This window comes from Oncorhynchus mykiss, chromosome 19 (assembly GCF_057628025.1).
Source record: "Oncorhynchus mykiss isolate SJ-2025 chromosome 19, ASM5762802v1, whole genome shotgun sequence".
Classification (NCBI taxonomy): Eukaryota; Metazoa; Chordata; class Actinopteri; order Salmoniformes; family Salmonidae; genus Oncorhynchus; species Oncorhynchus mykiss.
In genome coordinates, this window is record NC_143040.1 from 70731447 (window position 1) to 70755164 (window position 23718).

Genomic DNA, 23718 nt, shown 5'->3' on the forward strand with positions numbered 1-23718 from the left:
AACCATTCTTAATCTTAGGTCTTCTGAGATCTCTATTGTTCGAGGCATGGTTCACATCAGGCTGGTTCACAAAATGAAATTGTGAGTGTTTGATCTGTCATTGTTGTACGTATGGTACAGAACATGGAATATGGTACTAATATAGAATATGGTACTAATATAGAATATGGTATAGAATATAGAATATGGTACTAATATAGAATATGGTACTAATATAGAATATGGTACAGAACATGGAATATGGTACTAATATAGAATATGGTACTAATATAGAATATGGTACTAATATAGAATATGGTACTAATATAGAATATGGTACTAATATAGAATATGGTACTAATATAGAATATGGTACTAATATAGAATATGGTACTAATATAGAATATGGTACAGAATATAGAATATGGTACTAATATAGAATATGGTACGGAATATAGAATATGGTACAGAATATAGAATATGGTACAGAATATAGAATATGGTACTAATATAGAATATGGTACAGAATATAGAATATGGTACAGAATATAGAATATGGTACAGAATATAGAATATGGTACTAATATAGAATATGGTACTAATATAGAATATGGTACTAATATAGAATATGGTACAGAATATAGAATATGGTACAGAATATAGAATATGGTACAGAACATAGAATATGGTACGGAATATAGAATATGGTACTAATATAGAATATGGTACTAATATAGAATATGATATAGAATATGGTACAGAATATAGAATATGGTACAGAATATAGAATATGGTACTAATATAGAATATGGTACGGAATATAGAATATGGTACAGAATATAGAATATGGTACAGAATATAGAATATGGTACAGAATATAGAATATGGTACAGAATATAGAATATGGTACAGAATATAGAATATGATACAGAATATAGAATATGGTACAGAATATAGAATATGGTACAGAATATAGAATATGGTACAGAATATAGAATATGGTACTAATATAGAATATGGTACGGAATATAGAATATGGTACTAATATAGAATATGGTACTAATATAGAATATGGTACTAATATAGAATATGGTACAGAATATAGAATATGGTACGGAATATAGAATATGGTACTAATATAGAATATGGTACAGAATATAGAATATGGTACTAATATAGAATATGGTACTAATATAGAATATGGTACTAATATAGAATATGGTACTAATATAGAATATGGTACAGAATATAGAATATGGTACGGAATATAGAATATGGTACTAATATAGAATATGGTACGGAATATAGAATATGGTACTAATATAGAATATGGTACGGAATATAGAATATGGTACTAATATAGAATATGGTACTAATATAGAATATGGTACTAATATAGAATATGGTACTAATATAGAATATGGTACGGAATATAGAATATGGTACTAATATAGAATATGGTACTAATATAGAATATGGTACAGAATATAGAATATGGTACTAATATAGAATATGGTACTAATATAGAATATGGTACTAATATAGAATATGGTACTAATATAGAATATGGTACTAATATAGAATATGGTACAGAATATAGAATATGGTACGGAATATAGAATATGGTACTAATATAGAATATGGTACGGAATATAGAATATGGTACTAATATAGAATATGGTACGGAATATAGAATATGGTACTAATATAGAATATGGTACTAATATAGAATATGGTACTAATATAGAATATGGTACAGAATATAGAATATGGTACGGAATATAGAATATGGTACTAATATAGAATATGGTACAGAATATAGAATATGGTACAGAATATAGAATATGGTACAGAATATAGAATATGGTACTAATATAGAATATGGTACGGAATATAGAATATGGTACAGAATATAGAATATGGTACAGAATATAGAATATGGTACAGAATATAGAATATGGTACTAATATAGAATATGGTACTAATATAGAATATGGTACAGAACATGGAATATGGTACTAATATAGAATATGGTACAGAATATAGAATATGGTACAGAATATAGAATATGGTACAGAATATAGAATATGGTACAGAATATAGAATATGGTATAGAATATAGAATATGGTACTAATATAGAATATGGTACTAATATAGAATATGGTACTAATATAGAATATGGTACTAATATAGAATATGGTACAGAATATAGAATATGGTACAGAACATGGAATATGGTACTAATATAGAATATGGTACTAATATAGAATATGGTACTAATATAGAATATGGTACAGAATATAGAATATGGTACAGAACATGGAATATGGTACTAATATAGAATATGGTACGGAATATAGAATATGGTACTAATATAGAATATGGTACTAATATAGAATATGGTACTAATATAGAATATGGTACAGAATATAGAATATGGTACAGAATATAGAATATGGTACTAATATAGAATATGGTACTAATATAGAATATGGTACAGAATATAGAATATGGTACAGAATATAGAATATGGTACTAATATAGAATATGGTACAGAATATAGAATATGGTACTAATATAGAATATGGTACAGAATATAGAATATGGTACAGAACATGGAATATGGTACTAATATAGAATATGGTACTAATATAGAATATGGTACTAATATAGAATATGGTACAGAATATAGAATATGGTACGGAATATAGAATATGGTACTAATATAGAATATGGTACTAATATAGAATATGGTACAGAATATAGAATATGGTACAGAATATAGAATATGGTACTAATATAGAATATGGTACTAATATAGAATATGGTACAGAATATAGAATATGGTACAGAATATAGAATATGGTACAGAATATAGAATATGGTACTAATATAGAATATGGTACTAATATAGAATATGGTACAGAATATAGAATATGGTACAGAATATAGAATATGGTACTAATATAGAATATGGTACTAATATAGAATATGGTACAGAATATAGAATATGGTACAGAATATAGAATATGGTACTAATATAGAATATGGTACTAATATAGAATATGGTACAGAATATAGAATATGGTACTAATATAGAATATGGTACTAATATAGAATATGGTACTAATATAGAATATGGTACTAATATAGAATATGGTACAGAATATAGAATATGGTACTAATATAGAATATGGTACTAATATAGAATATGGTACAGAATATAGAATATGGTACAGAATATAGAATATGGTACTAATATAGAATATGGTACTAATATAGAATATGGTACAGAATATAGAATATGGTACAGAATATAGAATATGGTACTAATATAGAATATGGTACAGAATATAGAATATGGTACAGAATATAGAATATGGTACTAATATAGAATATGGTACTAATATAGAATATGGTACAGAATATAGAATATGGTACTAATATAGAATATGGTACTAATATAGAATATGGTACTAATATAGAATATGGTACTAATATAGAATATGGTACAGAACATAGAATATGGTACAGAACATGGAATATGGTACTAATATAGAATATGGTACTAATATAGAATATGGTACTAATATAGAATATGGTACAGAATATAGAATATGGTACAGAATATAGAATATGGTACTAATATAGAATATGGTACAGAATATAGAATATGGTACAGAATATAGAATATGGTACAGAACATAGAATATGGTACGGAATATAGAATATGGTACAGAATATAGAATATGGTACAGAACATAGAATATGGTACGGAATATAGAATATGGTACAGAATATAGAATATGGTACAGAATATAGAATATGGTACAGAATATAGAATATGGTACTAATATAGAATATGGTACTAATATAGAATATGGTATAGAATATAGAATATGGTACTAATATAGAATATGGTACTAATATAGAATATGGTACTAATATAGAATATGGTACTAATATAGAATATGGTACAGAATATAGAATATGGTACTAATATAGAATATGGTACTAATATAGAATATGGTACTAATATAGAATATGGTACTAATATAGAATATGGTACTAATATAGAATATTGTACAGAACATAGAATATGGTACTAATATAGAATATGGTACTAATATAGAATATGGTACTAATATAGAATATGGTACTAATATAGAATATGGTACTAATATAGAATATGGTACGGGTCATAGAATATGGTACGGAATATAGAATATGGTACAGAATATAGAATATGGTACTAATATAGAATATTGTACAGAACATAGAATATGGTACTAATATAGAATATGGTACTAATATAGAATATGGTACTAATATAGAATATTGTACAGAACATAGAATATGGTACTAATATAGAATATGGTACTAATATAGAATATGGTACTAATATAGAATATGGTACTAATATAGAATATGGTACTAATATAGAATATGGTACAGAATATAGAATATGGTACAGAATATAGAATATGGTACTAATATAGAATATGGTACTAATATAGAATATGGTACTAATATAGAATATGGTACAGAATATAGAATATGGTACAGAATATAGAATATGGTACAGAATATAGAATATGGTACTAATATAGAATATGGTACTAATATAGAATATGGTACAGAACATAGAATATGGTACGGAATATAGAATATGGTACGGAATATAGAATATGGTACAGAATATAGAATATGGTATAGAATATAGAATATGGTACTAATATAGAATATGGTACTAATATAGAATATTGTACAGAACATAGAATATGGTACGGAATATAGAATATGGTACTAATATAGAATATGGTACTAATATAGAATATGGTACTAATATAGAATATGGTACTAATATAGAATATGGTACAGAACATGGAAAATGGTACGGCACATAGAATATGGTACGGTCAACGGGGGAGGGAGAGACCAGGCAGTGTGACAGGGAGGAGGAGGAGGGGGAGGGAGAGACCAGGCAGTGTGACAGAGAGAAGAGGAAGGAGGAGGAGGGTGACTCCAAGGGGAAGAGAGGGGAGGAGGGTGACTCCAAGGGGAAGAGAGGGGAGGAGGGTGACTCCAGGAGGAGGAGAGGGGAGGAGGGTGACTCCAGGAGGGAGGAGAGGGGAGGAGGGTGACTCCAAGGGGAAGAGAGGGGAGGAGGGTGACTCCAGGAGGAGGAGAGGGGAGGAGGGTGACTCCAGGAGGGAAGAGAGGGGAGGAGGGTGACTCCAAGGGGAGGAGAGGGGAGGAGGCTGACTCCAGGAGGAGGAGAGGGAAGGAGGGTGACTCCAAGCAGAGGAGAGGGGAGGAGGGTGACTCCAGGAGGGAGGAGAGGGGAGGAGGATGACTCCAGGAGGGAGGAGAGGGGAGGAGGGTGACTCCAAGGGGAGGAGAGGGGAGGAGGGTAACTCCAGGGGGAGGAGAGGGGAGGAGGTTGACTCCAGGAGGGAAGAGAGGGGAGGAGGGTGACTCCAGGAGGGAGGAGAGGGGAGGAGGGTGACTCCAAGGGGAAGGAGAAGGGAGGAGGGTGACTCCAAGGGGAGGAGGGTGACTCCAAGGGGGAGGAGAGAGGACGACGGTGACTCCAGGAGGGAGGAGAGGGGAGGAACGTGACTCCAGGAGGGAAGAAAGGGGAGGAGGGTGACTCCAAGGAGAAGAGAGGGGAGGAGGGTGACTCCAGGAGGGAAGAGAGGGGAGGAGGGTGACTCCAGGAGGGAAGAGATGGGAGGAGGGTGACTCCAGGAGGGAAGAGAGGGGAGGAGGGTGACTCCAGGAGGGAAGAGAGGGGAGGAGGGTGACTCCAGGAGGGAGGAGAGGGGAGGAGGGTGACTCCAGGAGGGAGGAGAGGGGAGGAGGGTGACTCCAAGGGGAAGAGAGGGGAGGGAGGGTGACTCCAGGAGGAGGAGAGGGGAGGAGGGTGACTCCAGGAGGGAGGAGAGGAGAGGGGAGGAGGGTGACTCCAAGGGGAAGAGAGGGGAGGAGGGTGACTCAAGGAGGGAAGAGAGGGGAGGAGGGTGACTCCAGGAGGGGGAGAAGACTGGTGAGGCTGTGAATGAACTTGGGCTTTGGAGTGACGTGGCGTTACGTTGTCAGAAGACAGTGTAGAGAGAGAGAGAGAGAGAGAGAGAGAGAGGGAGGGAGAGAGAGGTAGAGGTAGAGAGAGAGAGAGGAGGCAGGTAAGACTTATTTAAGAAGGATTACTAAATCGGTGTCGTAGAGTTAGAGAGCCGGTCAATCCGTGTTAACTTTTAGGACCAGGTAATCACTCTACCTTAAATATGACTTCAAATCCCTGTCAGTTGAGCTGATGTGTCCTGAGTCACAGTCTGTGTCTGAGTGGAAGTGAAAACATTGAAAGCCCGGTGTCCGATAAAGTATTTTTTTTTGTTCCTCCTGACAGAACAAAATGTAGGTTTTTAAATGATGAACCTTTGGTAGAAGTAGTGACAGGTTTAGACGTGATTTAATTATGTTTTCTGTGTGGACCATTCTCATCGCCTTCTCCTTCTCCACAGACTCAACAGTCCAAGCTAAGTTTGTGCGGGGTAGTAAACGCTATGGCCGACACTCTACACCGGAGTTCATAGACACCGTCACAGACTTCTCAGAGGTGCTCAGCTCAAACGCTACTGACCCAGAAGATCATGAAGACTCTACTGTGCCCAGGAAACGTGAGGTAAACACCTACCTACTGAGAATGGATGGATGGAGGGAGGGAGGGAAGGGTCAATGGATGGATGGATGGGTGAATGGAGGGAGGGAGGGAGGGAGGGAGGGATGGGTGAATGGATGGATGAATGGGTGAATGGAGGGAGGGATGATTGGATGGAGGGAGGGAGGGAGGGAGGGAGGGAGGGAGGGAGGGAGGGAGGGAGGGAGGGAGGGAGGGGTGAATGGATGGATGGAGGGAGGGAGGGAGGGAGGGAGGGAGGGAGGGAGGGAGGGAGGGAGGGAGGGAGGGAGGGAGGGAGGGAGGGAGGGGTGAATGGATGGATGGAGGGAGGGAGGGGAGGGAGGGGTGAATGGATGGATGGAGGGAGAGAGGGAGGGAGGGATGAATGGGGGGAGGGAGGGATGGGTGAATGGAGGGAGGGAGGGATGATTGGATGGATGGATGAATGGATGGAGGGAGGGAGGGATGGATGGAGGGAGGGAGGGATATACTAATATTCATCACCTCAGTTTCAACTCTTGCTGTTATTCTTCACATACGGTGTCACCACTTTCTACCAGTACCATCGGTATCGGGCTTCGGTTCTCCTTCTACTGCCAACACACAATGATAAAGACACGGACCCTATTAACTAAATCAACAGTCGATGCAATATTGTTCTGTATGTTCCATGATCTCCTCTCTGCTTTCTACGTGTCGAGCACTTTGACCCTGCATTAGAGATACATCAGACAACCTCAGGAGCTGTACCAGGAACTGCCTGTACCACAAGGCTGCTTTGTGGAGACGGGCCTAGACTCAAGGCTACCTGCTGTCCTTGCCTTTCTCGGTCCTTGTCTCTCTCTGTCCTCGTCTCTCCCTCTCTGTCATCGTCTCTCTGTGTCCTCCTCTCTCTCTCTGTCCTCCTCTCTCTCTGTGTCCTTGTCTCTCTCTGTGTCCTCGTCTCTCTCTCTGTCCTCATTCTCTCTCTGTCCTCGTCTCTCTCTGTGTCCTCCTCTCACTCTGTCCTTGTCTCTCTCTCTCTGTCCTCATCTCACTCTTTCCTTGTCTCTGTCCTCGTCTCTCTCTCTGTCCTCGTCTCTCTCTCTGTCCTCGTCTCCTCCTCTCTCTGTCCTCGTCTCTCTCTGTGTCCTCCTCTCACTCTGTCATCCTCTCTCTGTGTCCTCCTCTCTCTCTCTGTCCTCATTTTCTCTCTGTCCTCGTCTCTCTCTGTGTCCTCATTCTCTCTCTGTCCTCGTTTCTCCCTATCCTTGCATGTTGTGTGTTTTCTCAGTAGCCCGGAGTAAGGCTGAAGGTTGAAGGCTGATAGGAGCATGTTGGTGTTATTGTTAGATAATCAGCTTAGTGCCAGATCTTTAAATGAAATGTAGGCACACACACACACACACACACTCCTCTAACACAAAGCCTTCACAAGGTTCCTCTCTGGCTATTCTCAACTATGTCTATCTATGAATTGTCTATATATCAATAACAGCGATGCTAAAGTATACCAGAGAACTTAAGATGATCAACCTCGGCCCACTTCTACACTGTACTTCAACAGAAATAACACCTCTTGTTTTGTCATTGCTGATACGTTGTAGGTCAACACCTGTCTACAGTAACTGGACATTCGTTGGTCTTTGTTGTTGTACAGATTGATTCAGCTATGCAGGAAGCGACTGGTCGACTGGACAAGTTACAAAAACAAACCACTCCAACTGGACAGTTTTTATCTCCATCTCTTCGTTCAAAGACTCAATCATGGACACTCTTACTGACAGTTGTGGCTGCTTTGTGTGATGTATTGTCGTCTCTACCTTCTTGACCTTTGTGTTGTTGTCTGGGACCAATAATGTTTGTACCATGTTTTGTTCTGCTACCATGTTGTGTTGCTACCATGTTGTCGTCATGTTGTGTTGCTACCATGCTGTCGTCATGCTGTGTTGCTACCATGTTGTTGTCATGTTGTGTTGCTGCCATGTTGTTGTCATGTTGTGTTGCTACCATGTTGTTGTCATGTTGTGTTGCTACCATGTTGTGTTGCTATCATGTTGTTGTTGTGTTGCTACCATGTTGTTGTCATGTTGTGTTGCTACCATGTTGTGTTGCTATCATGTTGTGTTGCTACCGTGTTGTTGTCATGTTGTGTTGCTACCATGCTGTTGTTGTGTTGCTACCATGTTGTTGTCATGTTGTGTTGCTACCATGTTGTTGTCATGTTGTGTTGCTACCATGCTGTGTTATACTGTGTTGCTACCATGTTGTTGTCATGTTGTGTTGCTACCATGCTGTGTTGTCATGTGTTGCTGCCTTGCTATGTTGTTGTGTTAGGTCTCTCTTTATGTAGTGTTGTGGTGTCTCTCTTTATGTAGTGTTGTGGTGTCTCTCTTCATGTAGTGTTGTGGTGTCTCTCTTTATGTAGTGTTGTGGTGTCTCTCTTCATGTAGTGTTGTGGTGTCTCTCTTCATGTAGTGTTGTGGTGTCTCTCTTGTCGTGATGTTTTGTCCTATATTTTTATTTTTAATCCCAGGCCCCGCCCCCACAGGAGGCCTTTTGTCTTCTGGTAGGCCGTCATTGTAACATAATAATTAGTTCTTAACTGACTTACCTGGTTAAAACAAAGTTAAATAAAAAGACATGATTGACTCTTAATATAATACTGTATGTACACTGATTAGGAACCAGGGTACTTTGAACCTTGCTCTGTGTGTGTGTGTGTGTGTGTGTGTGTGTGTGTGTGTGTGTGCGCGTGCGTGCGTGCGCGTGTGTGTGCGTGTGTGTGCTCACTATGCTGCCAGTGTTGTGGTGGTCAAGGCAACGACAGTGTTTTATCCCCCTCCACATCTTCATGTTGAGACAGGCCAGGGATTTCAGCTGACAAAGAATTAAGGGGTGGGGAGGAGGAGACGACGAGAGGGAGAGAGAGTCATGGAGGAGAGTAGAGAGGGAGAGAGAGTCATGGAGGAGAGTAGAGAGGGAGAGAGAGTCATGGAGGAGAGTAGAGAGGGAGAGAGAGTCATGGAGGAGAGTAGAGAGGGAGAGAGAGAATCATGGATGAGGAGTAGAGAGAGTCATGGGAGATGGGAGGGAGAGAGAGACATGGAGGAGAGTAGAGAGGGAGAGAGAGTCATGGAGGAGAGTAGAGAGAGTTATGGGAGATGGGAGGGAGAGAGAGACATGGAGGAGAGTAGAGAGGGAGAGAGAGAATCATGGATGAGGAGTAGAGAGAGTCATGGGAGATGGGAGGGAGAGAGAGACATGGAGGAGAGTAGAGAGGGAGAGAGAGAATCATGGATGAGGAGTAGAGAGAGTTATGGGAGAGGAGAGGGAGAGAGACATGGAGGAGAGTAGAGAGGGAGAGAGAGAATCATGGATGAGGAGTAGAGAGCGTTATGGGAGAGGAGAGGGAGAGAGACATGGAGGAGAGTAGAGAGGGAGAGAGAGAATCATGGATGAGGAGTAGAGAGCGTTATGGGAGAGGAGAGGGAGAGAGACATGGAGGAGGAGGAGGAGGAGGAGAGACTGAGATGGGGAGAGATTCATGGGAGAGGAGAGAGAGAGAGTCATGGGAGAGGAGAGGGAGAGAGAGACATGGAGGAGGAGAGACTGAGATGGGAGAGAGAGACATGGAGGAGGAGAGACTGAGATGGGGGAGAGAGTCATGGGAGAGGAGAGAGAGAGAGAGTCATGGGAGAGGAGAGAGAGACATGGAGGTGGAGGAGGAGAGAGAGAGACATGGATGAGGAGAGAGAGAGAGACATGGAGGAGGAGAGACTGAGATGGGGGAGAGAGTCATGGGAGAGGAGAGAGAGAGAGTCATGGGAGAGGAGAGAGAGACATGGAGGTGGAGGAGGAGAGAGAGAGACATGGAGGAGGAGAGAGAGAGAGACATGGAGGAGGAGAGACTGAGATGGGGGAGAGAGTCATGGGAGAGGAGAGAGAGACATGGAGGTGGAGGAGGAGAGAGAGAGACATGGAGGAGGAGAGAGAGAGAGACATGGAAGAGGAGAGACTGAGATGGGGGAGAGAGTCATGGGAGAGGAGAGAGAGAGAGAGTCATGGGAGAGGAGAGAGAGACATGGAGGTGGAGGAGGAGAGAGAGAGACATGGAGGAGGACAGACTGAGATGGGGGAGAGAGTCATGGGAGAGGAGAGAGAGAGAGAGTCATGGGAGAGGAGAGAGAGACATGGAGGTGGAGGAGGAGATTTTAACCAGGTAGGCTAGTTGAAAACACCTTTATTTAACCAGGTAGGCTAGTTGAGAACACCTTTATTTAACCAGGTCGGCAAGTTGAGAACACCTTTATTTAACCAGGTAGGCTAGTTGAGAACACCTTTATTTAACCAGGTAGGCTAGTTGAGAACACCTTTATTTAACCAGGTAGGCCAGTTGAGAACAAGTTCTCATTTACATCTGTGACCTGGCCAAGATAAAGCACAGCAATTCGACACATTCAACAACACAGAGTTACACATGGAGTAAAACAAACATACAGTAGAAAAATACGTCTATATACAATGTGAGCAAATGAGGTGAGATAAGGGAGGTAAAGGCAAAAAAGGCCAAAGTGGTGAAGTAAATACAATATAGCAAGAAAAACACTGGAATTTTAGATTTTCAGTGGATGAATGTGCAAAGTAGAGATAGAAATAATGGGGTGCAAAGGAGCAAAATAAATGAATAAATACAGTAGGGGGAGAGGTAGTTGTTTGGGCTAAATTATAGATGGGCTATGTACAAGTGCAGTAATCTGTGAGCTGCTCTGACAGCTGGTACTTAAAGCTAGTGAGGGAAACAAGTGTTTCCAGTTTCAGAGATTTTTGTCATTCGTTCCAGTCATTGGCAGCAGCTCTCCGATAACTCTCTCCATGGTTGTCAACAATACCACCTACAATGTCTCTCACAAGAAGAAAAGTATTTTCCTAGATTACCACAGCCATATTAAATCTAGCCTGGGACATGCTTTCGGCCATCAATCAATCAAATGTATTTATAAAGCCCTTCTTACATCAGCTGATATCTCAAAGTGCTGTACAGAAACCCAGCCTAAAACCCCCAAACAGCAAGCAATGCAGGTGTAGAAGCACGGTGGCTAGGAAAAACTCCCTAGAAAGGCCAAAACCTAGGAAGAAACCTAGAGAGGAACCAGGCTATGAGGGGTGGCCGGTCCTCTTCTGGCTGTGCCGGGTGGAGATTATAACAGAACATGGCCAAGATGTTCAAATGTTCATAGATGACCAGCAGGGTCAAATAATAATAATCACAGTAGTTGTCGAGGGTGCAGCACGTCAGCACCTCAGGAGTAAATGTCAGTTGGCTTTTCATAGCAGGTGCTGGTTTAAGCTGCTCGATGGCAAGTTTGATCTTGATCGAACACTAGATATACAGCCGTATGTGGACAGCCTTTCAAACTAGTGGGTTCGGCTATTTCAAACCAACCCGTTGCTGACAGGTGTATAAAATCGAGCACATGGCCATGCAATCTCCATAGACAAACATTGTCAGTAGAATGGCCTTACTGAAGAGCTCAGTGACTTTCAACGTGGCACTTTACCCAACAAGTCAGTTTCGTAAAATGTCTGCCCTGCTAGAGCTGCCTGCACCTGGCAGTCCGATGGACGAATCTGGGTTTGGCGGATGTCAGGAGAACGTTACCTGCCCCCAATGCATTGTGCCAACTGTAAAGTTTGGTGGAGGAGGAATAATGGTCTGTGTCTGTGCTTCATGGTTCGGGCCCCTTAGTTCCAGAGAAGGGAAATCTTAACACTACAGCGTAAAATGACATTCTAGATGATTCTGTGCTTCCAACTTTGTGGCAACAGTTTGGGGAAGGCCCTTTCCTGTTTCAGCATGACAATGCTCCCGTGCACAAAGCGAGGTCCATACAAAAATGGTTTGTCAAGATTGGTGTGGAAGAACTTGACTGGCCTGCACAGAACCCTGACCTCAAGTCAAATCGGACACCTTTGGGATGAATTGGAACACCGATTGCAAGCCAGGCCTAATCGCCCAACATCAGTACCGATCTCACTAAATCAAATCAAATCAAATCAAATTTTATTTGTCACATACACATGGTTAGCAGATGTTAATGCGAGTGTAGCGAAATGCTTGTGCTTCTAGAGAGAGAGAGAAGGAGATTAGTATTGTCATACTGCTCTCTGTAGGTTAGTATTATCATACTGCTCTCTGTAGCTGGAGGTTAGTATTATCATACTGCTCTCTGGAGGTTAGTATTATCATACTGCTCTCTGTAGCTGGAGGTTAGTACTATCATACTGCTCTCTGGAGGTTAGTATTATCATACTGCTCTCTGTAGCTGGAGGTTAGTATTATCATACTGCTCTCTGGAGGTTAGTATTATCATACTGCTCTCTGGAGGTTAGTATTATCATACTGCTCTCTGTAGGTTAGTATTATCATACTGCTCTCTGTAGGTTAGTATTATCATACTGCTCTCTGGAGGTTAGTATTATCATACTGCTCTCTGGAGGTTAGTATTATCATACTGCTCTCTGGAGGTTAGTATCATCATACTGCTCTCTGGAGGTTAGTATTATCATACTGCTCTCTGGAGGTTAGTATTATCATACTGCTCTCTGGAGGTTAGTATTATCATACTGCTCTCTGTAGCTGGAGATTAGTATTATCATACTGCTCTCTGTAGGTTAGTATTATCATACTGCTCTCTGTAGCTGGATGTTAGTATTATCATACTGCTCTCTGGAGGTTAGTATTATCATACTGCTCTCTGTAGGTTAGTATTATCATACTGCTCTCTGTAGCTGGAGATTAGTATTATCATACTGCTCTCTGTAGGTTAGTATTATCATACTGCTCTCTGTAGCTGGAGGTTAGTATTATCATACTGCTCTCTGGAGGTTAGTATTATCATACTGCTCTCTGTAGCTGGAGGTTAGTATTATCATACTGCTCTCTGTAGGTTAGTATTATCATACTGCTCTCTGGAGGTTAGTATTATCATACTGCTCTCTGGAGGTTAGTATTATCATACTGCTCTCTGGAGGTTAGTATTATCATACTGCTCTCTGAAGGTTAGTATTACCATACTGCTCTCTGGAGGTTAGTATTACCATACTGCTCTCTGTAGCTGTAGGTTAGTATTATCATACTGCTCTCTGTAGGTTAGTATTATCATACTGCTCTCTGGAGGTTAGTATTATCATACTGCTCTCTGTAGCTGTAGGTTAGTATTATCATACTGCTCTCTGTAGGTTAGTATTATCATACTGCTCTCTGGAGGTTAGTATTATCATACTGCTCTCTGTAGGTTAGTATTATCATACTGCTCTCTGGAGGTTAGTATTACCATACTGCTCTCTGTAGCTGGAGGTTAGTATTTTGCTTTGTGTCATTATTTCACCTTTCTCCACCCGTGTCAAACATTGTGAGACACTGACGAGGAACACAGCTTGCCGGGATACTGACTAATCTGGGATTGTTTCACCACAGGACTGCAGGCAGCCTAGTGGTTAAGAGCGTCGGCCCGGTAACCGAAAGGTTTGAATCCTTAGCCGACTAGGTGATAAAAATCTGTCTGTGCCCTTGAACAAGGCACTCAACCCTAATTGCTTCTGTAAGTCGCTCCGGATAAGAGAGTCTGCTAAAATGGCTGTAATGTCAATGTAGTGGGACCCAATCGCCTACATAGTGCACTAGTTTTCATCCTACATAGTGCACTACTTTTCATCCTACATAGTGCACTACCTTTCATCCTACATAGTGCACTACCTTTCATCCTACATAGTGCATTACCTTTCATCCTACATAGTGCACTAGTTTTCATTCTACAAAGTGCACTACCTTTCATCCTACATAGTGCACTACCTTTCATCCTACATAGTGCACTACCTTTCATCCTACATAGTGCACTACCTTTCATCCTACATAGTGCACTACCTTTCATCCTACATAGTGCACTACTTTTCACCAGAGCCCTGGGTGCCATTTGGGATGAACAATGCCCAGCCTCCAGCCTGGTGCACCAGCAGATGGGGAAGGGTCAGGGGGCTCTTCCTGATCTGGGAGGGGCTTTTTTTAGGGGTCTGGCAGAGGAACAATGAGCTTCACCCCTCCCTCACAGATGCCTATATACCCAGTGATAGAATAGAGAGTTGAAGAGAGAGCCATCTGTTCTTCATTCCTTCACTGTGTTTCCCTCCCAGGCAATAGATGTCTTGGACGCCTGATTACTGTCTCTGGGATTGAGCGCGATAGATCACTACACTCCAGTAACCCCCTTTCCTGGTCTCACCCTTCAGACAAACACAAAATATGGGAACTTGGGGGGATATTATTCTGCTATTTACCATATTTATTATCACAAACAATTTGACTCTTTTAGTTTGTAAAACGTGACGTTATATTTTTTGTGACGCAGCAGACATACACCTATGATGTAGATTGTGCAAGTCAAAATTTAACGTTTTTTTTTTTTGTCAATATAGGCTTTCTTGGAGAATTGTCCTTAAAATAGATTAGGAAAAAGACTGAATAAAAGAGGGTTTAGAGAGAGAGAGAGAGAGAGAGAGAGAGAGAGAGAGAGAGAGAGAGAGAGAGAGAGAGAGAGAGAGAGAGAAACATAGTAAGACAACTGTGAGGGTTTTTAATCAACTTGGGATCGGTCTCTCTCTTTAATTCTGTTATGGTTGACCATCTCTAGCTTCACCTTTGACCATCAGAGGGGCCTCTGCCGTCACAATAGCTCTGTTGTCCTATTGGTTGGACACCCTGCCTGCTCCTACCCCCCCCCCCCCCCCCCCCCCCCACGGAGAGAGAGAGCAGTGTTTTGAAGACTGCTGACTAGCACACGACAAAAGTAGGTTGTCTTGTCTGGGTGTTTTAATGCGATGTTTTACTAACGCTGTTGTTACCTCCTTCAACAGCGCTGGAATGCTCATGAAAGCGGAACGGAAGAGTACGAGGCAGAAGGTGAGTGTAAAGATACGATAAAGTTATTGCATTTATTGTAAAGTTACTGCATATATTGTAAAGTGTTTACAATAAATGCGACAACTTTACAATACATTTAGTAACTTTGCAATAAATGCGACAACTTTACAATACATTTAGTAACTTTACAATAAATGCAAAACAATTACAATAAATGCAGAGTTACTGTATTTATTGTAAAGTTACTGCATTTCAGGAAAAGCTTAAAGTCAGCGTTTCACTCTACTGTACATGTGACAAAACATTTATTGTTTATTTGATACTCCCCACTGACACTAGATAGCCATTCATCATAGTCAGCGTTGGGGTCATTTCCATTTGAATTTAGAAAAGTCAACTAAAACTCCACTATTAAGTAGAACTGACCCCAGGCCTCCTGACCCCAGGCCCCCCTACCCCAGGCCTCCCGACTCCTCCCGACCCCAGGCCTCCTGACCCCAGGCCTCCCGACCCCAGGCCTCCTGACCCCAGGCCTCCCGACCCCAGGCCTCCTGACCCCAGGCCCCCCGACCCCAGGCCTCCTGACCCCAGGCCTCTCGCAGTGCTTGAGGCGTCACTACAGACCCAGGTTCGATCCCAGGCTGTAACACAGCCAGCCACGACCGGGAAACCTGACTTCGGTCGCCAGCTAGATGGTGTTTCCTCCGACACATTGGTGCGGCTGCCTTTCCGGGTTAAGCGAGCAGTGTGTCAAGAAGCAGTGCGGCTTGGCAGGGCTGTGTTTCGGAGGACGCACGGCTCTCGACCTTCGCCTCTCCCCAGTCCGTAGGGCAGTTGCAGCGATGAGACAAGACTGTAACTACCATTTGGATATCCTGAAATTAGGGAGAACATAAATAAATAAATAAAAAGTAGAACTGAGATCCTGATCATAGGAGTGAGATGGAGGACATTCAACGCCTATCAGGAAAGAGTCTCAGGGAGCCAGGGTCTTAAGTTAAGTCTTATCATTGTGTGTGTGTGTGTGTGTGTGTGTGTGTGTGTGTAGGCCAGCTGCACCTGTGGAACCCTGATGAACCCTCTACCCCACGGGGCTCTATCACACCCCTCTCAGACCACCAGGAGGAGAGGTTTCGGGAGGCCTGCGAGGAGCTGGCCATGCCCTGGGATGGATGTGCCAGCCACCATGAGCTACTGGCTCTCTGTGACCACCTGGGCCTGGAGGTGAGGAAAGAGTCTGTAATGGTACCCTTATCTTTATAGTGTGGAATAGGGTGCCATTTTGTATTCAACCAAAGTTCATTTTGGGCTCAGCTGGTCCCAATTTACTCCTCATCCCATCCTCTTGGCCCTAATCCTTCCATGTTTGCCGATCTGTAATTTTTATTTTATTTTACCTTTATGTAACTAGGCAAGTCAGTTAAGAACAAATTCTTATTTTCAATGACGGCCTATTTTGGACATAACCCCAAGTGGAGGTCTGAGAGTCTGAGTAGACGCTGGGAAATGTTTCTGATTGTTTGTTTATTTTTTGTCTCCAGGTGACGGAGGATGTCCTCCAGGTTCTAAGTGGTGATGAGGTCATGAGCGTTCAGGCGTTTACTTCCTGGGTTCTGAACCATGCCAAGCCCCCCACCCCGTCTGCCTCCACACCTTACAGACAGCTCAAAAGACTACACTCCTCACAGGTACAGTGAAACTCACCATTTTAGGTCTAGTTCTCATGTCAAAGCTAGACATCGGTACCACGTTTTAGTGATTTTTTTCCAAACTCCTGATTTACATTTTTTTTTTAAACATGCTGGGAACAATTATTGAATGAATGTACTAACAAATTAATGAATCAATTATTGAATGAATGTACTAACAAATGAATGAATCAATTATTGAATGAATGAACTAACAAGTGAATGAATGCATGTATTAGACAATTAAAATTGATACTGCCACACACCAATGCAATGACAAGTACACATACAGTATCTTTCTATAGTATCTGGTCATATTTATGAGGTGTTCCCCATCTCTCCTTGCAGCCATTCGATGAGACGGGCCGTAGAACCAGCGCTATGACGAGCACCATCGGGATGCGTCTGTTCTCCACTCTGGACGATGGGACAGGGTCCGCTCCTGCTGAGGACATCCTGGATGCCTGGATGGAGGAGGGCATCGAGAACAGCCCAGAGATTCTACAGGTGATAGATAACATGTTACCTCTCATTCTGGAAGTAGGGAGGTAGAATGGTAGAGAGGGAGGGAGGTAGAAAGAGGGAGGGAGGGAGGGAGGGAGGGAGGTAGAGAGAAAGGTAGAGAGAGAGGGAGGGAGGTAGAGAGGGAGGGAGGGAGGTAGAGAGAGAGGGAGGGAGGTAGAGAGGGGGGGTTGAGGTAGAGAGAAAAGTAGAGAGGGGAGAGGGAGGTAGAGAGAGAGAGGGAGGGAGGTAGAGAGAAAGGTAGAGAGAGAGGGATGGAGGTAGAGATGGGGTAGGGAGGTAGAGAGAAAGGTAGGGAGGGAGGTAGAGAGGGAGGTGGGGAGGTAGAGAGAAAGGTAGAGAAAGAGGGAGGGAGGTAGAGAGCGGGGAGGGAGGGAGGGAGGTAGAGAGAAAGGTAGAGAGAGAGGGAGGGAGGTAGAGAGGGAGGGAGGGAGGTAGAGAGAGAGGGAGGGAGGTAGAGAGGGGGGGTTGAGGTAGAGAGAAAAGTAGAGAGGGGGGAGGGAGGTAGAGAGAGAGAGGGAGGGAGGTAGAGAGAAAGGTAGAGAGAGAGGGATGGAGGTAGAGATGGGGTAGGGAGGTAGAGAGAAAGGTAGGGAGGGAGGTAGAGAGGGAGGTGGGGAGGTAGAGAGAAAGGTAGAGAGAGAGGGAGGGAGGTAGAGAGGGGGGAGGGAGGTAGAGAGAGAGGGAGGGAGGTAGAGAGAAAGGTAGAGAGAGAGGGAGGGAGGTAGAGAGGGGGGAGGGAGGTAGAGAGAGAGGGAGGGAGGTAGAGAGAGAGGGAGGGAGGTAGAGAGGGGGAGGGAGGGAGGTAGAGAGGGAGGGAGGTACAGAGGGGGGAGGGAGGGAGGTAGAGAGGGAGGGAGGGAAGTAGAGAGAAAGGTAGAGAGGGAGGTAGAGAGGGAGGGAGGCTTGAGATGTTGACACTGTGTATGTGTCTGTCTATGTTTGTGTTGTAGGCCTTGGATTTTGACCTGGAAGGTAAAGTGAACCTCAGGGAGCTGACTGTGGCTCTGGAGAACGAGCTCCTCGTCACTAAGAATGGGATCCACCAGGCTGCACTGGCCAGCTTTAAGGCTGAGATCAGATACCTACTGTGAGTATGAGGAGATACCTACTGGCCAGCTTTAAGGCTGAGATTAGATACCTACTGTGAGTATGAGGAGATACCTACTGGCCAGCTTTAAGGCTCAGATCAGATACCTACTGGCCAGCTTTAAGGCTGAGATCAGAAACCTACTGGCCAGTTTTAAGGCTGAGATCAGATACCTACTGGCCAGCTTTAAGGCTGAGATCAGTACCTACTGGCCAGCTTTAAGGCTGAGATCAGATACCTACTGGCCAGCTTTAAGGCTGAGATCAGTACCTACTGGACAGATTTAAGGCTAATATCAGTACCTACTAGCCAGCTTTAAGGCTGAGATCAGTACCTACTGGCCAACTTTAAGGCTGAGATCAAAAACCTACTGGCCAGTTTTAAGGCTGATATCAGTACCTACTGGCCAACTTTAAGGCTGAGATCAAAAACCTACTGGCCAGCTTTAAGGCTGATATCAGTACCTACTGGCCAACTTTAAGACCAGTAGTGACTGGGTAAGAGGGGAGGTAATAAGTGAGGTAATGGGAGTCCAGGTGTGCCTCACGATACGCGTAATGATTGATGCCAGGTATGCGTAATGATGGATCCCAGGACCGGTGGTCGGTAAACCGGCAACGCCGAACGCCGGAGGGGCAGGAGCGGTAGTAGAGTGACCGTAACACACGCTTTCTCTTTTCGTAGTGTTGCTACAGCCTGTCTCGTCTGTGCGTATCATTCATAATATAATAAAATATTTGATTAACCGGCTGATTGTTCTTCAGTGAACGTGTAGATCGGGAGCTCCGAGAGAAAGAGAAGACTCGTTCTGACCTGGACAAAGCAGAGAAGTTAAAAACCCAGCTGGCTTCTGAGGTGGACGAGCATCACTCTGCCATCGAACACATGAATGACCTCAACCTGAGGTAACACACACACACACAGCATCACTCTGCCATCGATCGCATGAATGACCTCAACCTGAGGTAACACACACACAGCATCACTCTGCCATCGATCGCATGAATGAGCTCAACCTGAGGTAACACACACACAGCATCACTCTGCCATCGATCGCATGAATGAGCTCAACCTGAGGTAACACACACACAGCATCACTCTGCCATCGAACGCCTGAATGACCTCAACCTGAGGTAACACACACACAGCATCACTCTGCCATCAAACGCATGAAGGACCTCAACCTGAGGTAACACACACACAGCATCACTCTGCCATCGAACATATGAATGACCTCAACCTGAGGTAACACACACACACAGCATCACTCTGCCATCGAACGCCTGAATGACCTCAACCTGATGTAACACACACACAGCATCACTCTGCCATCGAACACATGAATGACCTCATCACCTTGTCTTTCCCTCCTTTTTTCCCTTCTATTCCCTCACTTTTCTGCCTGTGACCTTCCCCTTCTATGGGCCTGTGACCTTCCCCTTCTATAGGCCTGTGACCTTCCCCTTCTATGGGCCTGTGACCTTAATCTGCTCTGTGGACATGTGACCTTCCCCTTCTATGGGCATGTGACCTTCCCCTTCTATGGGCCTGTGACCTTCCTCTGTTCTATGGGCCTGTGACCTTCCTCTGTTCTATGGGCCTGTGACCTTCCCCTTCTATGGGTCCGTGACCTTCCCCTTCTATGGGCTTGTGACCTTCCCCTTCTATGGGCCTGTGACCTTCCTCTGTTCTATGGGCCTGTGACCTTCCTCTGTTCTATGGGCCTGTGACCTTCCCCCTCTGTGGGCCCGTGACCTTCCCATTCTATGGGCCTGTGACCTTCCCCTTCTATGGGCATGTGACCTTCCCCTTCTATGGGCCTGTGACCTTCCTCTGTTCTATGGGCATGTGACCTTCCCCTTCTATGGGCTTGTGACCTTCCCCTTCTATGGGCCTGTGACCTTCCCCTTCAATGGGCCTGTGACCTTCCCATTCTATTGGCCTGTGACCTTCCCCTTCTATGGGCCTGTGACGTTCCTCTGTTCTATGGACATGTGACCTTCCCCTTCTATGGGCATGTGACCTTCCTCTGTTCTATGGGCCTGTGACCTTCCCCTTCTATGGGCCTGTGACCTTCCCCTTCTATGGGCCTGTGACCTTCCTCTGTTCTATGGGCCTGTGACCTTCCCCTTCTTTGGGCCTGTGACCTACCCCTTCTATGGGCCTGTGGCCTTCCCCTTCTATGGGCCTGTGACCTTCCCCTTCTATGGGCCTGTGACCTTCCTCTGTTCTATGGGCCTGTGACCTTCCCCTTCTTTGGGCCTGTGACCTACCCCTTCTATGGGCCTGTGGCCTTCCCCTTCTATGGGCCTGTGACCTTCCCCTTCTATCGGCATGTGACCTTCCTCTGTTATATGGGCCTGTGACCTTCCTCTGTTCTATGGGCCTGTGACCTTCCCCTTCTTTGGGCCTGTGACCTTCCCCTTCTATGGGCCTGTGACCTTCCCCTTCTATTGGCCTGTGATCTTCCCCTTCTATGGGCCTGTGACCTTCCCCTTCTATGGGCATGTGATCTTGTCTCTCCAGACATCAATGTCTGTAGGATGTTACTTGTAAACTAACAATTGCCTCTGGGAAAAACAGAGGGGATAAATTGCATTTAATCAAATTTAATTGAGTCGGTTGTGTGTGTGTGTGTGCGTGTGCGTGCGTGTGTGCGCATGTGTGTGTGTGTATTGTAGGAAGCTGGAGCAGGAACACAGGGAGAAGCTGGTGTCTGTCCGGTCAGAGCTCATTAAAGAGATGGACCAGATTCAGCAGCAGACTGGTCAGCAGAGAGAGAAACTAGAGGCAGAGATGGAGAAGCTCAGAGATGACGAGACCTTCCTCAGAGACCACCTCTCACTCACTGTCAAGGTAACTAACACAGACCACCTCTCACTCACTGTCAAGGTAACCAACACAGACCACCTTTCACTCACTGTCAATTCCAACCCTACCTCCAACTCTTAACTCCATCTCTAACCTCCATCTCTAACCCCAACCCTAACCTCCAACTCTAAACCCCAACTTTAAACCCTAACCCCAACTTTAAACCCTACCTCCAACTTTAACCTCAAACCCTAAACTCCAACTCTAACCCCCAACCCTACCCCCAACCCTACCTCAAACTTTAACCTCCAACTCTAACCCCCAACCCTACCTCCAACTTTAAACCCTACCTCCAACTTTAACCTCCAACTCTAACCCCCAACCCTACCTCCAACTTTAAACCCTAACCCCAACTTTAAACCCTAACCCCAACTCTAACCTCCAACTCTAAACTCCAACTTTAACCTCCAACTCTAACCCCCAACCCTACCTCCAACTTTAAACCCTAACCCCAACTCTAACCTCCAACTCTAAACCCCAACTTTAAACCCTAACCCTAACCCCAACTTTAAACCCTAACCCCAACTCTAACCTCAAACCCTAACTTTAACTTTAAACCCCAACCCCAACTTTAACCTCCAACCCTAACTAACCCTAACCGTAACTCTAAACCCCCAACTCGAACTTTAACCCTCAGGAGAGTAGGCGTCTGGAGATGGAGCTGCTGGACAGCACTGAGAAACTGGTAGAGGCAGAAAACCAGGTCAGCAAACTGCAGAGGAACCTGGACAACATCCTGAAGGAAAAGGTGAAAGACTATTCTCTTCCACAGTATCAATATATTCACTTTCAGACAAAACCAAAGTGTAAAAGAACACGTTTTTCCAGGCTAGCGTCTTCTGATCAGCAATATGTAATAATCCACATTAATCTCATTTCATATTTAGGTGTTATACTCTGCTGTTCATCAGCAATAATCTGGAGAGATTCAGTACTGGCTAATTGCTATGCAGGTGCTTCTACACCTGCATTGCTTGCTGTTTTCGGGGTTTTTAGTCTGCGTTTCTGTACACCACCTAGAGATATCAGCGGATGTAAGAAGGGCTTTATAAATACATTTGATTTGATATATGAATGAGAATCTATCTGAAGTATAAGTATCTGTCCCTAAGAAACTCCCTTGGTGTTGGTTCTGTTTGCTCAGTTTGGGGATCTGGACCTGGGCAGTGCTGAGTTCTTCCTACAGGAGGAGAGTCTCAGACGGCTACGCAGTAGCTATGAGGAACAGTGTCGGGTGAGAACGCTTACTGGAAACACACACATCAAATCGAATTTGTGACATGCTTGGTAAACAACAGGTGTAGACTAACATGGAAATGCTTGGTAAACAACAGGTGTAGACTAACAGGGACATGTTTGGTAAGCAACAGGTGTAGACTAACAGGGAAATGCTTGGTAAGCAACAGGTGTAGACTTGACAGGGAAATGCTTACTTACGGGTCCAGTTCCAACAATGCAGGTAAAGATGTTTTATTTATTTCATGAAATGGGAAATAATGACGAGAAATAAATACACTGTGAATAAAAATAACAAATAAAATCTATCAGAGTCAATGTGCAGGGGTACCAGGTAATAACATGTCTATCAGAGTCAATGTGCAGGGGTACCAGGTAATAACATGTCTATCAGAGTCAGTGTGCAGGGGTACCAGGTAATAACATGACTATATACAGGGAGTACCTGTACCGAGTCAATGTGCAGGAGTACGAGGTAATTGAGGTAGCTATGTACATATAGGTAGGGTTAAAGTAACAAGGAAACAGGATAGATGCAGTAGCAACAGTGTGTGTGTGTGTGTGTGTGTATAGAGTCAGTGCAAGGGTTACACTGGACTCTACCCACACACACACACACACACTGGACTCTACCCACACACACACACACTGGACTCTACCCACACACACACTGGACTCTACCCACACACACACTGGACTCTACCCACACACATACACACACACACGGTGCAGTGCCAGGTAATAGCTCTC

At 43.7% G+C, this 23718-nt stretch overlaps 1 protein-coding gene across 7 annotated transcripts in view; it reads left to right on the plus strand.

Annotated features, from left to right (window-relative positions):
- Positions 1-23718, plus strand: part of nin (ninein (GSK3B interacting protein)) — a 91792-nt gene that overhangs the window by 34712 nt on the left and 33362 nt on the right. For 6 of the 7 annotated variants that reach the window (XM_036955303.2, XM_090211653.1, XM_036955302.2 and 3 more), the window contains exons 4-13: positions 6505-6665; positions 15555-15600; positions 16610-16785; positions 17103-17249; positions 17598-17756; positions 18725-18861; positions 19626-19766; positions 21543-21717; positions 22370-22480; positions 22877-22966. In XM_036955303.2, coding sequence (XP_036811198.2) covers positions 6505-6665; positions 15555-15600; positions 16610-16785; positions 17103-17249; positions 17598-17756; positions 18725-18861; positions 19626-19766; positions 21543-21717; positions 22370-22480; positions 22877-22966 — 1343 coding nt within the window. Of the gene's footprint in view, positions 1-6504; positions 6666-15554; positions 15601-16609; positions 16786-17102; positions 17250-17597; positions 17757-18724; positions 18862-19625; positions 19767-19952; positions 20107-21542; positions 21718-22369; positions 22481-22876; positions 22967-23718 lie in introns of those variants that run through there. The other variant, XM_090211652.1, reaches the window with a different exon arrangement.